This window comes from Onychomys torridus, chromosome 6 (genome assembly GCF_903995425.1).
Source record: "Onychomys torridus chromosome 6, mOncTor1.1, whole genome shotgun sequence".
In the NCBI taxonomy this organism is placed as follows: Eukaryota; Metazoa; Chordata; class Mammalia; order Rodentia; family Cricetidae; genus Onychomys; species Onychomys torridus.
This window is the reverse complement of record NC_050448.1, coordinates 130540331-130555341: the sequence shown is the minus strand read 5'-3', so window position 1 is coordinate 130555341 and position 15011 is coordinate 130540331. Positions and strand designations below refer to the sequence as shown.

Here is a 15011-nt window from a genome sequence, read left to right as displayed (position 1 = left end):
ATACTCGTAATGAGACCTTCTGGTTCCCCCAGTTCTTCCATATCCTAAAGTTTTCAGGCCCTCCCTAATTGCACCACCAACTGCAGAACAAGCTTCAAAACATGAGTCAGTGAGGGATGCTTCAGATTCAAACAATAACTCCTGAAGAACTAAAGATGTTCCCAGAGGGGTTTCCTGGCCAGGCTGATAGTAGGAAAGAGTGGAAAGGATTGTTAGACCATATCCCACCTGAATTTTATCTTTCAAAATTACTTCTCATCAAATAAATAAATAATAGAATGGTAAGAGGCAGGTATTCCAACAGAAAGCAGTTAACACGGTTCAGACATGTGACGAAGCCATCAGTAATTAACTAGGGAGGAAGCAGGGGATACAAGAAAGTAGTCACAAAGTTCATGCTGTCTAAATAAAACTGGAAACAGATGGTGAAGCCCCTGTGTAAGTCAGGGCTCTATAGACACAGAATCAATAGGAGATATCCACAAGTTGGTAGAAAGAAAAGTAGATAATAACAGGTAGATAGATAGATGATAAATAGATGATATATGATTGTAGACAAATTTCTTATTAAATAAAAAACATGAAGCCAAATAGAGGGGTGAAAGCCTTAGAGATCAGGGAAATAGGAATAGCTACCAGCCAACCTTACCTCACCATGTCGCAGATTCCAAAATGAGCTACTTCCTGTCTAACCTGTGCCTTTATTGCCTTGCTGTTCTGCCTTCTCATTGGCTCTTAGCCCAGCTACCTCACTTTCTTGTTACTGCCTGTCTGTACAGACCTCCAGGTCTCTATGGTTAGTATTGGGATTAAGGACATGTTCCCTAGTATGGCTTGAACACACAGAGACCCTGCCTACCAAGTGATCAGATTAAGGGCATGTTCTACCACTGCCTGACTTTTGTGTTTACTTAAAACAGCTTGCTATTTCCTCTGATTCTCCAGACAAACTTTATTAAAGAACAAATTAAATATCGCCACAGATGATTGATAAATATAGACTAATAGATTATAGATTATTGTTTGATTGATTGAAAGTAATAATATATATGATTGATTGGTGATATATTCATAGTGGAGATAAACAGAGATGAGAAAAGTTATGATTGGAACTTTGGTCACATGATTTTGAATTCTGCAAAGTCCTGCAGTCTGCCATTTGCCATCTGTGAAGCAAGTGTATCCTTCAATCTAAGTCCAAACCACTGAGAAGCACAGGGGAAACTATATCTACTGGGATATGTGTGTCCAAGAAGCTGAGTCCTGATGTCAGGGGCAGGACAGCACGGATGTCCTCACTTCAGAAGGGAAAGCTAACTCTCTTGCCCTCCTCAGCCTTTCACTCTCTTGGGCCCTGAGCAGATCGTATGGCACCTGCCTAAACTAAGAGCAGATTGCCTTTGCTGCATCTATTTGTCACATTGCTAGTCTCATCTGGAAACAAGGTGACAATACAGCATTTTGTCACCTATCTGTCATCCCTTGAGCACGCCAATAGTGCCATAAGTCTTATGCATATCAACAGTGGAAGCCACCGTAGGATTTTAAGAGAATTTAGAATGTTCTTTATTCTTACTTGGCAAAGGCTGGATTGGAGTTCAGATCAGGATACCAGCTCTTCTTTAGAAATCTGGACCACTCTACCTGGAGTGTTAGCTTGGATGGAAACGGGAAGGTTGGTTAGAAGACTGGAAGATGTGAACAAAAACTTTCCAATGGATTGAAGTAGAAATACAGTGGGGAGTAAAACGTCAAAGATGCCTGATGGATATAGGAAAAGAACAGATCCGTGAGAAAGATACCACTAGAAAAAGAAAGAGCCGAGATTCTGAGACGAGCAGAGAGTGACCTAAGCATGATGAAGGAGCTTGTTCACCTGGCAAATAAGAGCTGCCCTGGATGTGATTTGGAGAAAGAAATCAACACTTGCTTCCCAGATTTGATTTCTCTAACACGTCACAGGCAACGAAAGAAGGATGCCAGATCAGTTAGCCCAGCAACACATACTTTACCTAATCCTATGTTGTCCCCAACTACCCAGTCATGCAGATCACCCTGAAATCTCAGCTTGAGTCCAAAGAACAGTCTCTTTTGCTTTGCTTTCTCCAGAATGGTGCCAGCTGGTTCACTAGGAAGTGTGACTCTGCCCTGGATTCCTCCATGCTGAGCTCTTGCTAAGTCTGGGAGGCATCTGCAAATGAAGATCATCTGACAAGTCACTGTAGCCACGTTTAGGGAGAGAGAAACTTGATAGTGAACGTTTAGTTCAGAGCCATGAGCTGGAAATCCCAGAACCAAACACAGCCTGTGGCCTGGGAGGTGGGGGCAGTACCGCACACAGTCTTTAATGAATGACAGCATACTCTGCTTAGAGACATGCTTATGCCACAGGCTGCATAGGTATAGGCACTGAGTTCCCCACTCCTCTTTAAATAGTGACTAATTGTGTCCACCTCCTACATGATCTGGATCCTAACACATCCTGAATATAATAATCTCAGACTGGATAAGCACACTAATAATATGGACAAGTAACGGGGGAAATAGAGTGGGGTCAATCCCGTGTTTGCTGTGCTAATCCTTATCAGTGTATCGCTGAAATCAGGTGAGCCAACTGATCACCACTTGCACCCTGGGAAGAATCTATTGGTCCAATAGATGCTGATCTTTGTGTGACTGTGGCTGATGCCAATACTCCACTGCTTCCATTGTGCTGATAGAGACTACACCAAAGACAGGCAATGCTTAATGTTTTAAATTAAGGCATGCGGGGCTAGAGAGATGGCTCAGCGGTTAAGAGCACCGGCTGCTCTTCCAGAGGTCTGGTTTCAATTCCCAGCACCCACATGGTGGCTCACAGCCATCTATAATGTTTATCTGATGCCCTCTCCTGACACACAGGTATACATGCAGGCACAACACTGTATACATAATAAATAAATAAACAATCAAACAAATTATTGCATGCTTAGTGCCTGTTGTGGTTTGAATAGAATAGCCCCAAAGAATTGTGTATTTAAATGATTGTGTGGCACTTTGAAGGAAGTGTGTCACTGTGGGTGCAGGCTTGAGGTCTCATATGCTCAAGCTGTGCTCAGTGTGGCTCACAGTCTCCTTCTGTTGCCTGTGAATCAAGATGTAAGAACTCTCAGCTCCTTCTCCAACACTACATCTGCCTACATAACACCATGTCCCACCATGATGAAAGCCAGCCCCCGTTAAATGTTTTCTTTATGAAAGTTGCTGTAGTCATGGTGTCTCTTCACAGCAAACTCTGACTCAGACGTACACTCCAGCCAAAGGTCACTGGACAGTGCAACTTTAACACAGAGTGTGTCCTGGCTCTTCCTGGGACTACAGGACACTATTGCTTTGACAATAGCCTTAGAATCAATGGTGTGCAATGAGCTGCACTTTGGAGAGCACATGCACACAATCAAAATTAAAAATGTTCTATAAACTTTGTCTTGGCTAGTGCTGACAGATACTTACTTTTACTTTATTTTTTCTCCTATTCCACACTGTGTGTGATGTGTGTATGTGTGTGTGTGTGGTGTGTATGAGATGAGTGCATACATGTGTGTGTGGTGTGTGCATGCATCTGTGTGTGTATGTGTGGTGTGTGTGTGTGTGCTGTGTGTACAGTGTGTGGTATTTGCATGTATGTGTATGTGTGTGGTGTGTGTGTGCATTCATGTGTGTGTATGTGTATGGTATGTATAGTATGTGTGTGCATGTGTGTATGTGTGGTGTGTGTGTGGTATGTATGTGGTATGTGGTTTATGTGTGGTGTGTGTATGCATGTGTATATGGGGGGTGGTATGTATGTGGCATGCATGTGTGTGTGTATGGTGTGGTGTGTGGTGTGTGTGTAGTGTGTATGTGTGGTATGTGTGTATATGTGTTGTGTGTGGAGTGTGTATGTGTGGTATGTGTATTTATGTGTTTTATACAAGTGCATGGAGAACAGAAGACACTGGGTGTCTTCCTTGACCATTCTCCCATCTTGTTTTTGATACAAGATCTTTCGCACTGCAACTAAAGCTCACCATTTTACTAGACTGGGTGACAGGCAAGTTCCTGAGATCTCCCTGTCCCACCCAATCCTGGAGCTGCAAGCATATGTGAGTATGTGTAGCTTCTACATGGTGCTGGGATTTGAACTAAGGTCCACTGTGTTCACACAAGCAATCCTTCCCTAGATCCCCTTTTTCTTGTTACAACAGGAATTTGTTTTGATTTTACAAAATAAGCCAGTGAGGGATTACTTAGGAGTTCAGAATCTAGTACATAATTAAGCATGTGTAAGAACTAGATGATTCATTTATTGTGGAGAGCTGTGACGCCACTCTTGTCCCAGGATCACGCTACATCATGAGCTGGAACTGATGCAGAGAAGGCAATTGGTAGCCTTCAAATTTGCAGCAACTCACTGTAATGCTTGACTTTCTCTACCCAAAGACAACCTTAAAAAGACCTCAGACCCCTGATGATCAAATAAAGCAATAAACAATCAGTGGTGTTTTAACATCTTGCCTTCCAGGTTCAGATTACAAAGGATTGCTGAACTCTTAGATTTGTTGTTCTCAATAACAGCGGCTGTTAACACTTATCTGGAGTCAACATCATGCTGGGTGTTTTAGATATGTGTCAGCGAGGACTGAAACCTGTGCTTTGGGTTCTGTTAGGTCAGGCATTGATGTCCCATTGTAATGAGGACACAGCCAAGGCCCTGAGCCCATAATTGTCACCATCAAACTGGCTCTTCCTGCTGAAACTCATGCTTAGGAAAATTATTACTTGCTGAGACAAACTGCTTAATTGGCTCTCCCAGGGAGTTTAGAACAAAGCCAGCCTCAGAGTCTGGCCTCCAATTCCCCACAAAGGGCATTTCTTCACAGGCCATGATGCTTGTTTGCAGATGCCTTCACCAAAAAATTATTGAATGAATTTGCCACAAGATCTCAACAATTAATTTGACTATGCTGTAATTTAATAGCCCACTGGACAAAATATTCATCCCACAATGCCTCTGGGCATTGGGTTTTCTTCTGAAGCATAATGAGTTTAGTAACAGTTAACATTAGTCCACCCTTCCACTCGTTCATGGGATGTTGAGGAGTCCAGTAAAGCTGAACTAAGCACTCCTGGTGTCATTCTGGCTCATCACATCTCTGTCTGCTCAGTCCGTATCTTTTTGAATGGTTTTTTTTCCCAGTTACTACACTATGCTCTGCTGACACACCCTGACCTCAAAAAGTTTGTGACTGCAGTGCAAAGGCAGGTAAATAACTAGGCAGCTCAGTAGTGGGAGCTGCAGTAGTGTCCAGGAAGGATGCAAGACAGAGTACATCTATGCCAACATCCAGAACAACAGATTCCACAAAGGAGAAGGAGGTCAGCAAGACAAGGCATGTTGTAGAACTTAAACATGAAGGCAATGGAGATTTCTGTGATTATAATGACCCATTCGCTCACCACATTTTATTGAAAATAATACACCAGATTTCCACTTAGACTTACACTTGCATAGACTATTCAATGCCTTTGACTTTTTAATTTACTACGATCCTGTGTACACATGTGGGGGCAAGAGGGTAACACTAGCAGTTGTGTGGAGAATAGGGGACAACTTTGTGGAACCAGTTTTCTTTCCATTCTAGGTTTTGGCATTTGAACTTGTCACCAGGCTTGTGTGGCAAGAGCTTTTACCACCTGAGTGATCTCAACAGGCCCTAAGTACTTTTGATATAGGAATTATGGAAGAGGGTTGTCACTGGTTGTATGTGACCTGTTTTTCAGAGATGACACTAATGAACGTCTTTTCTGTCTTGAGCAGGTGTTGATAGACATAGAACAATTCAAGACCTCTAATTGGCTCTTTAGTAGAAGAGACTCTTAGGGCTGACTTATAAAAATAGGTTTAAGTCTCATTGCTCAAGATAATGTGAGTCAGAAAAACTATTTTCTAGAATAGTGCTGTTCAATATGGAGACCACTGAGCATGGCTATTTAAAAACTGTATTAATTAAAACTATACAAATTAAAAATTCAGTTTCTCAGTTTACATTTCCATATTGTAAGTGCCCAACAGTCTACTGCTTACATATTGAAGGATAGCCCCATGACTGCAGAGATATCCAGAAGGCATCTTTGTACAGTGCAGAAGGATATCTCATCACTGCAGAGAGGTCTGGGAGCCAGCTCTATACAGTGCATGCTAGTTATATTTCAATAAATTCATTTACTGAGAGTAGAATTTTAAAAATAATTGCACAGTTAATTGCTTTTGTTTTTAAATTTGGGCTTATTCTCTTTAAATGGCAAAGTTTTCTTTTCAAAAGCAGAAAACAACATTTTCATAAATCATTTAACATATTTTCTGTAACTAAAAAATGAATTTAATGAATAGGCTGACAGTCACTTCCTGGATCTGAGTACCAGGAGACTTCCCAGCTGTCAGAGCAATCTGACCACAGGCAAGACTGACCAGCCATCTAAAAGTGGCAACTTGCACTTCTGCAACCTCCCTGGAGCTACAGTGCGGACATTCAAGTGGATGTGATAATGAGTACTCTACCAAGAGTAGAGCAGAGGGAACTCCAAAGGCTTGCGGAATCTGCTTTCCACAGTGAAGAAACAAAAATCACTCATCAAAATGGCCTCTTCAGACACACTACCAGATGCAAATAAATTACTCTCATGCTTGATCTCAGATTGCAGTCATAAAATTAGTGGTAAGAATATGTTGATCTGGAGGTTCTGACTTACTTGATCCTTGAGAGAACTGAAAACAGTCCAGAATAACCAATAAGGGGTTCCCAGTACCCTACCTCTGGAGCTAGGAAAGATGCTTTGATAAATAAGAATACTCTAAACAACAAGGACCTGTAGAGCTGCCTTTTGAAAAGATTTTTCCCTGGTACAGTGGTGGTGATAACAATCTCTTACACTCACTAGTGAGAGCATTAGTTAATACAACTGTTTAGAAAATAGCTTATTAATATGAGCTTGTCTCAAAAGTATTCATGTCATCTGACAAGTTATTTTCACCCCTTAATATACCATAAATGTCTAATCTATAATATATAGAAATTCCCGTTAAAAATATTCTTTGAATAATTTCAAATAACCCAAAATTGAGAAGTGATTGAGTAAATCACAGTAAATGTAGTCATTAAAATGTGTTAACACACAGTTCTAATAACATGGAAAATGCTTAATTGCTTAATGCTTTAATTTATAAAAAAGGAACTACATAATCATATGTCAACATAGGCTCAATCATAGATGGAAAAGAGGAAAAATTCTCAAAATATTTTAACAAATATTTTGACAAAGATCATTCACCTGTAATTGATTTTTTCAGATTCACAGCAAAGAAGCAGACAATAGCTCTCTGTAACTGATATCAGAATCTTAAAGAAAAAAAAAAGGTTCAGCATGAGATGACTATGGTCAGTTTAACTCATTGTATGGATAGAATATTTTTTTTCCTTAATAATAACATTTCATATTTTCTAATTCCCTTAATTTTTTCAGTTTCTACAAAGAGTAAATATTGATTTTAAATTGGTAAAATTGGGTCTTGATCCAGAAAAATCCAAAAAATAACTAATTTAAGTTACTCTGAGGGTAACTTTACTGGAATTAGATGGATAAACAGGATTCAGTGGATGTTTGGTATAGAAGATGTCATTGTTGAGAGTTCTATCTCAAAGCCAGTAAGATACAAGTCAATGTTGCATTACCATAGAACCATAGTGCAGAGTGATATGGACGTTCCTCCTGCCTCTGGGTGCAGCACCTTTAAGCCTCTAACAGAGCAGCCTGTATTATTTGTCATTTCTATTATCATGTGTATAGAAAAAGGATGTACTCCAAATTAAAAGCTCTAAATAACTGTGAGCTATTACTTAAAGATAAGAATTACAAATTCATCCTGGGCTCAGACATTAGTACCTGCTTTGAATGACTGTTGAGAGACCTTGAATTTACACCTACATCTACCATGATGCTTGATACAAAAAACACTTAATGAAAAAGGCCAATCACTTTCCCTCCAGGGGGTATGGGAATCAGTGCTTGAAAGGAGAGAAGTGTTGTTGGTTGTTTTTTCTCTTTTAGTCTTTTGGGGGCCTGCCACTCAGCTCCCAAATAAATCACACATAGAGGCTTATTCTTAATTATAATGTCCTGCCTTACCTTGGCTTGTTTGTTGCTAGCTTTTCTTAAATTATCCCATCTACCTTTTGCCTCTGGGCTTCTCCTGTTCTTACTTTCACTCCTACTCCATGGCTGGCTGTGTGACTTGGTGGCTGGGCCCTGGCCTCCTCCTCACCTCATTCTCTTGCTCCTTCTTCTTCCCAGAATTTTCCTTCTATTTATTCTCTATGCCTGACAGAACCACCTATCCTTTCTCCTGCCTCGCCATTGACTGTTCAGCTCTTTATTACACAATCAGGTGTTTTAGACAGGGAAAGTAACACAGCTTAACAAAGTTAAACAAATGCAACATAAACAAATGTAACACACCTTAAAATAATATTCTACAAACAGAGAAATACAGAGCAACCAGGAATCTACAAGCCATGATGCAGGGTCTTCGATGAGCAGGAGTTAGAAAGCCATGCTTCCAGGAAGAACAAGGGGCTTCCATCAATGAGCAACTCCAGCTCTAAGAGTTGTGAGATCTGCCCTCATGCAGTTAACCAACAAGTAGTTTTTCAGGATTAAAATGCAACATCTCAATGATCCTATATTGATAATAATATTTAAATTTGAACAGGCAGTGGTGACACATGCCTTTAATCCCAGCACTTAGAAGGCATAAGGAGTTGGATCTCTCTGAGTTCCAGGCCAGCTTGGTCTACAAAGCAAGTTCCAGGATAGCCAGGCTACAAAGAGAAACCTTGTTTTGAAAAACAAAACATGATAGTGGGAGACATCATGGGGATAGAGAAACTGGGTGCTAGGGAAGTTCCCAGGAATCCACAAGGACCCCCCTCCTTAGACTACTGGCAACAGAGGAGATGGTGCCTGGGCTGAATTACCCCAGTAATCAGATCAGTGAGTACCACAACTATCATCACAGAGCTTCCATCCAGTAACTGAGGGAAGCAGATGCAGAGATCCACAGTCAAGTTCCAGGAGTCCTATGGATGAGAGAGAAGAGAGATTCTATGGCAAGGAGCATCAAGATCATGATGGGGAAACCTACAGAGACAACCAAACCAAACTAGTGGCAACTCATGAAATTTAGATCAACACCTGTGGAGCCTCCATGGGACTGGACTAGGCCCTCTGCATAAGCGAGACAGTTGTGTAGCTTGATCTGCTTAAAGGCACCCCCCCCAGCAGTAGGATCAGGATTCATCCCTGGAGTATGAGCTAGCTTCTTGGAGCCCACTACCTCTAATGGGACACCTTGCACAGCCCTGAGGCAGGGGAGGGGCTTGGACCTGTCTCTACTGAATGTACCAAGCTCTGACAACTCCACATGGAAGGCCTTACCTTCTTGTAGGAGGGAATGGGGGGTGGATTGGAGTGGGGTAAGGCTGGAGGGGTGGGAGGAGGGAAGAGGAGGATCTGTGACTGGTATATAAAATAAATAATTTCTTAATAAAAAAGAAAAACAAAGCAAAAACAAAAATATAAACTTAATACACATTTTTCTAAAGCAATACAGATGTCTCCAGATATGTAAAGTCCAGTGGTAATCTATGTATCATGGTGCATAACATAAATGCATCAACCTTGTATTTAAGACATTGTGAAGCCTTGAAAACTGTTATTACACTTATTTGGGTGAACAAATGTGCATTTGAGCATGTGATGGAGCACACATGAAGTTCATAGGGCAACTTGCAGGAGGCAGTTCTCTCTTTCCACCCCATGGGTCTCAGGAACCAAACTCAGTTGTCAGGGTTGGTGCAAACACCGTTACCCACCCACCCAGTCATCTTGTTGACCTGACGCTGTGGAGTTTTGTCCAGTCTGGCCTCCAGTCTACTTCCTATAGTGTTGTGTACATCTGTGTGCTTCGGGTAGCCTGAACTGCTTACTCCCTTGTTTCTCCATGAATCTTGTCTGCTCACTAGATAGCCCCAACTGTCGAATGGATGGGAAATAAGAAAGGTAAACTTAGTGTGAGTTATCTTCTCTCCTTCATAGGTCAAGAAGGAAGTCAGCTCAGAGGAGAGGTCCTGTGGAATCCCATGCACATTGCCTTTAGATGTGTCTTGTCTCTTTCAATATTTCTTGAATAAGAAAGTAAAGTTTACAACCTTGTTTTGCAGCAGCTGCAGCAGCAGACATGGCATACCACCACATCAGACCTCCCATTGGCTACTCCATCCCCAAGCCCATCTCATCTCTGCTGATGCGGGGCTGGAATGCATGTCCTGAAGTGAGTGACTTGTTTCCTCTTATAAAATGTGTGATGTTCCAAAGCCCATCGCAGACTGTGGTGTAGATGTAACTGTCTTGTTAAATAAGAAACACAGAGCCAATTGCAGAGTTAGAAGCCAAGAGGTCAGAGCAATAGCTGAGAGCTGAAAAACTTACCCTTCACTGCTGCTCTGTCTTTCCTCTCTGTAAGAGGCCTACTTCTGTGTGTTTTTTCTTTTATATAGACTTTCTGTTCTGCCTTTTCATTGGTTGTAAACCCAGCCACATGACCTCCTCGTCACTGCCTGTCTGTACAGACCTCCAGGTCTTCTATTGTTGGTATTGAGATTAAAAGCATGTGTCATCATGCTGGCTGTATCCTTGAACACACAGAGATCCTGCCTAGCTCTGCCTCCCAAGTGCTGGGATTAAAGGAGTGCACCACTACCACCACCTAGCTTCTGCTATGGCTTGCTCTGACCCCAAGGCAACTTTATTAATATACAAATAAAATCACACTTCAGAACAAATAAAATATCACTATACTGTGGCTCTAATAGCTGTGTCCAGTGTATGTTGAAACAACATGGTAGGAAGATGTACATGCCTTCTGTGTCTCTAATGACCCAGGAGACCTGAGCAGTTTGGATTTCTTTGTTGCTACTCTCTGGTTTTGAGCTATTCTTCACAGTTGTTTATAAAAGAGAGACCTGGGATTGAGAGGTGACACACAGCCATGTCAGCTGCAGTTTAATTAGCTTGAGCCACACTGAGTCCTTTTCTAGAGAAAGAACTTTGGCACAAGATGAACTCAAGCTGGCTTTTCACATGATGAAGCAAGCCTGCAGGAGAGCCCAGGGACAAGGCCTTCAGCTGCTGCCTGAATCTGGCAGCACCAGCCACAGTTGTTCCCTGTGTTCTCAGAGGATAAGGTGTGTCTTCACTGTCCTTCTTGCACTGGGAAACAGCAGTATCTATGGATTTCTCTGCTATTGCATTCTCCCATTTGCTCAAATTTGGTCAAGACACCATGGGTCTCCCTGAGAGGGCAGTGGGCCTTGTTCTGAGCTCTTCATATGTAAATGCTAGAAGACTCTCATTGTTCAGGACAGCCCATCTGGTCTTGTCTTTTCTTCAACAACCTTGATTGGCCATTTTCCCTAAACCTCTCCCCAAGAAAACAGACAAAGTGAGTCTGTTACTATTCTAGAAAGTACCCCCAAAGGACAGATAGAGTAAGCCCCGCTTTAGAGATTTGCAAGAAAAGATATGATTTGCCCTTTTTTTTAAGGCAACACCCAAAAAGTCATTGCCCAACCCACTATGTCCATAGAAGCTTCTAGAAGAAAAGTGAAAATTCACACAGGATGTGGTTTGTGTGTGTCAGAGAACAGCCTCTTCTGACCATTCAATCTGATGTGTGTTGTACTGAATTTAGAATCATCTCATACTGGCAGGTTAACACTGTAAAAGCAGAGTTTGTTTTGTTTGTTCAGTCTTGTTTTGTTCATTGTTATATCCCCAGCCCTCAGAACCACAGGTTGGAAATGCTCAAAAACACAGTAGCTGTAGAGTAAATGAAGGAATTCTTCATGTTAGCACCTCCCATTCCGTGTCTAGATTCTGGTATCTAGAAAGTTTTCTATTAAAATCACATAACTTAAAATAGTTTGAGGAGACCTTTCCTGGTTTTGCAATGTGATCCTTGAGAGCATTATCTGGAGATAAATGTACAGAGTGCCTTATCCAACGTTCCCTTCTCTCTGTAGGAAGAGAGTTGTGCTAAGTTTTCACACAAAAGGTTAATAAAGGGATCTATTTGCTTTGTGTGGTGTGCACGCACAAGGGTGATTGCTTTTGTGGAAAAGTTGTATTACTACGGAGTGCATTTTATCAGCACAAGATACAGGTTGTAGGTTCATGGAGGAAGATGGAGGCAAGGTGTCCTAGAACAGCAGAGACACCAACTTGCTAGTAATATTGGGCTTTCACTCAGCTGGGTTCTGCCTTGGCCCTGGCATCTGCCTCATGACTATGATGGTCTATTCTTCCTATTGTCTTTACAGTGCCCAGAGGGTCCTTACCATATGGTTAGGGTGAGCGGTAAGATGATGGAAACCAGGGATCAAGACTCTGATTTTTGTTTTTCTTCAACAATTAATGTATCATTTCCTGCTTTTCTCTGAACTAAGATGGGGGTAGGGAGTCAATGGATCAGGGCTGTCCATGGAGCTGAGGGAAGCCAAGATTAAGGAAGAAAAGACTCCATGAAAACGCACACCAAATCAACTCCAGAAAGTAGGGGCAGAGAGACAGTGTGAGCTGTAGAAGTCTTCCCAGAAGTGACCATGTGGGCAGAGATCCAGATCCAAAGACAAGCATTCACTGAATGAGGGGCTGAAGAGAGAATACAATCATCCAAGCAAAGAAAATGTGCAAATTCACTGCGAGTGAGCGAAGAGATGAAGTGTTTGCTAGTTTAACAGGTTAAACCCCCAGGCCAGGTACCATTTGCTAAAGATCATTAGATGTAACAGAATAATAAATACCATGTTCTCCCACCCATTTCTTGATTTTCACATTCATTTTTTGAGAATTTCAGACATGAGTACTGTGTGGACATCATTTCCACTGCCCCCCACCCCTCTTAACATTCTTCAATGTCATCCCTAGACACTCTCTCAAAATTCATAACACAGACCAAACCCTCAATATTCCAAACACTGTGGTACTGGCTTAAGGGTCTAGCCAGACTAAGGCATTTCTAGTTGGTAACATAAACACAAAGAAGTGTGTTTTGTTTCAAGACAGGGTTTCTCTATGTAGTTTTGGCCTATCCTAAAGCCAAGGTCTGTGTAATCATGGCTAGCCTAGACTAAACAGGCTTTACAGATGATAAATGTCAGACTTTGGAAAGTCTCAGAAACGGCAATATGAATTTATACATGAAATTGTAGATAATTTTAATTTTGTCTCTAGAGTGGTAAAAGAAATATAAACCAGAACAATTGTTTTATAAATAAATTCCTTAAGTATAAAAGATTTCTCATCATTTACTGAAACCTTGATGTGTAACTCTGTTCATGAAATAATTTTTAAATTATCTTTGACTGTGTGGGCAGCATAATATTCACTCTACGTGGTGTGTGTATGGAAGCAGAGCTTCTCGGGTACCATCCTCACCCTGCAGAAAGAGCATCCCTGGTATGGAACCTGGAACTGCACATCCAGTAAGCCCCCTAGCAGCACATGCCCAGTAGAGACAAACTAAAGAATGAAAACTGAAGAAATGTTCTCAGATCAGAACAGCCTGGGGGCTGCTGGCACTGTGATCCAGTTGATTATAACTGGTACCTGTGCGGTTGCCATGGAGACCCAGGGGACTCACATAAACCTGAGGTCTATTGTAAAGGAAGCATCCTGAGGAAGAAAGGACAGTGTTTGTGGAGGGGCCATCTCTGCTGCCTTCTGAGAGGCAGCCAGTGAGGAAGGGGAGGCTTAGCCCCTGCATATCTGGAATACTGGTGGTGACAAGGAGAGAGAATGAGGCAAAGGACCCTTCATTACAGAGTCAGTACTTTTAAACATTGAGAAAATGAAAGATAGATAGAGAAACAAAAACATCACCCCATCTGTCAGTAAGATCAGAAGAAACTGACCATACAGGAAGGCAGACGTTCCTCTCACCTCAGAGGTACTTCCCACAATGAGGTGGTATCAGGAGGGTGACATGGGAGTGAAACCCGGGTAGAGAGGACAAATGAAAACAGACAGGACAAAAACTGAGCAGAGATGTCTGACACTTGGCAAGACAGAGGAAGGGGTGAAGGACTTTTAAAATGAGAATGGTTCATCATTTGCCGTCAGCACCACGGAGGAAGCAGACGTGGAGCACCAAACAGTGTTTGCAGTGTCCAAGCAATCTGTTAAGCTTATTTGATATTGTAAGTATCAAATAGGGCTAAAAATACATAGAGTCTGGGACAGATGCAGACGGGAAAGAGAACGCTTGTTTCTGTGGAATCTTCCCTACCCCCACCAGGCAATATGAAGTATTGTCTTCCATTCTGTGAATGCATAGGCTGAACGTCTTACTGGGTATCAATATAAATTGCCTGACTAGATCTGTAGTTTTCAGGTATATGTGACTTTCAGTGAAGAAGTTTATTCACCATTGCTTTTAAATCCAGCATTTATAAGCACATTTGGTTCCACTGTGCAAGGAGGGTGCTCTCAGCAAACAGCAGCAGCACGCTCAGCTGGAGATCAAACCTCCAAAGATTCGTGTTAATGCGTTATTTGGTTTTCAAAGCCTTATATTAATAACAATTGGCAATAAAGCTTGTTAAAATTCCTTTTGTTCTTGAGCCATTGTGTTGCTTTTGAAACCTGTTTGCCCTTCTGAAAGGAAGGAAGGTTGCCCTCTTCTGGGCTTACAGGATTTTTCAAATTTTACAGTTGGCTTGGAAATCCTCAATTTTTTTTCTCTTAGACAAATAGCAGATTTTTAAAGACTTCTACTTAAGATCTAAGAAAATTATCAACAGAGAAATTACAAATGGGTAAAATTTACCGGTATGCAGTACAATTAACAAATATGGCTGAATTTTCATTACACCTAA

At 41.6% G+C, this 15011-nt stretch overlaps 1 protein-coding gene across 1 annotated transcript in view; it reads left to right on the top strand.

Annotated features, from left to right (window-relative positions):
- The window catches only part of LOC118585633 (serine/threonine-protein kinase TNNI3K), a 269798-nt gene that overhangs the window by 182693 nt on the left and 72094 nt on the right, over positions 1-15011 (top strand). Inside the window, exon 21 of the mRNA XM_036190397.1 lies at positions 10299-10408. Within this exon, the coding sequence (XP_036046290.1) occupies positions 10299-10408 (110 nt within the window). The remainder of the gene's footprint in view (positions 1-10298; positions 10409-15011) is intronic.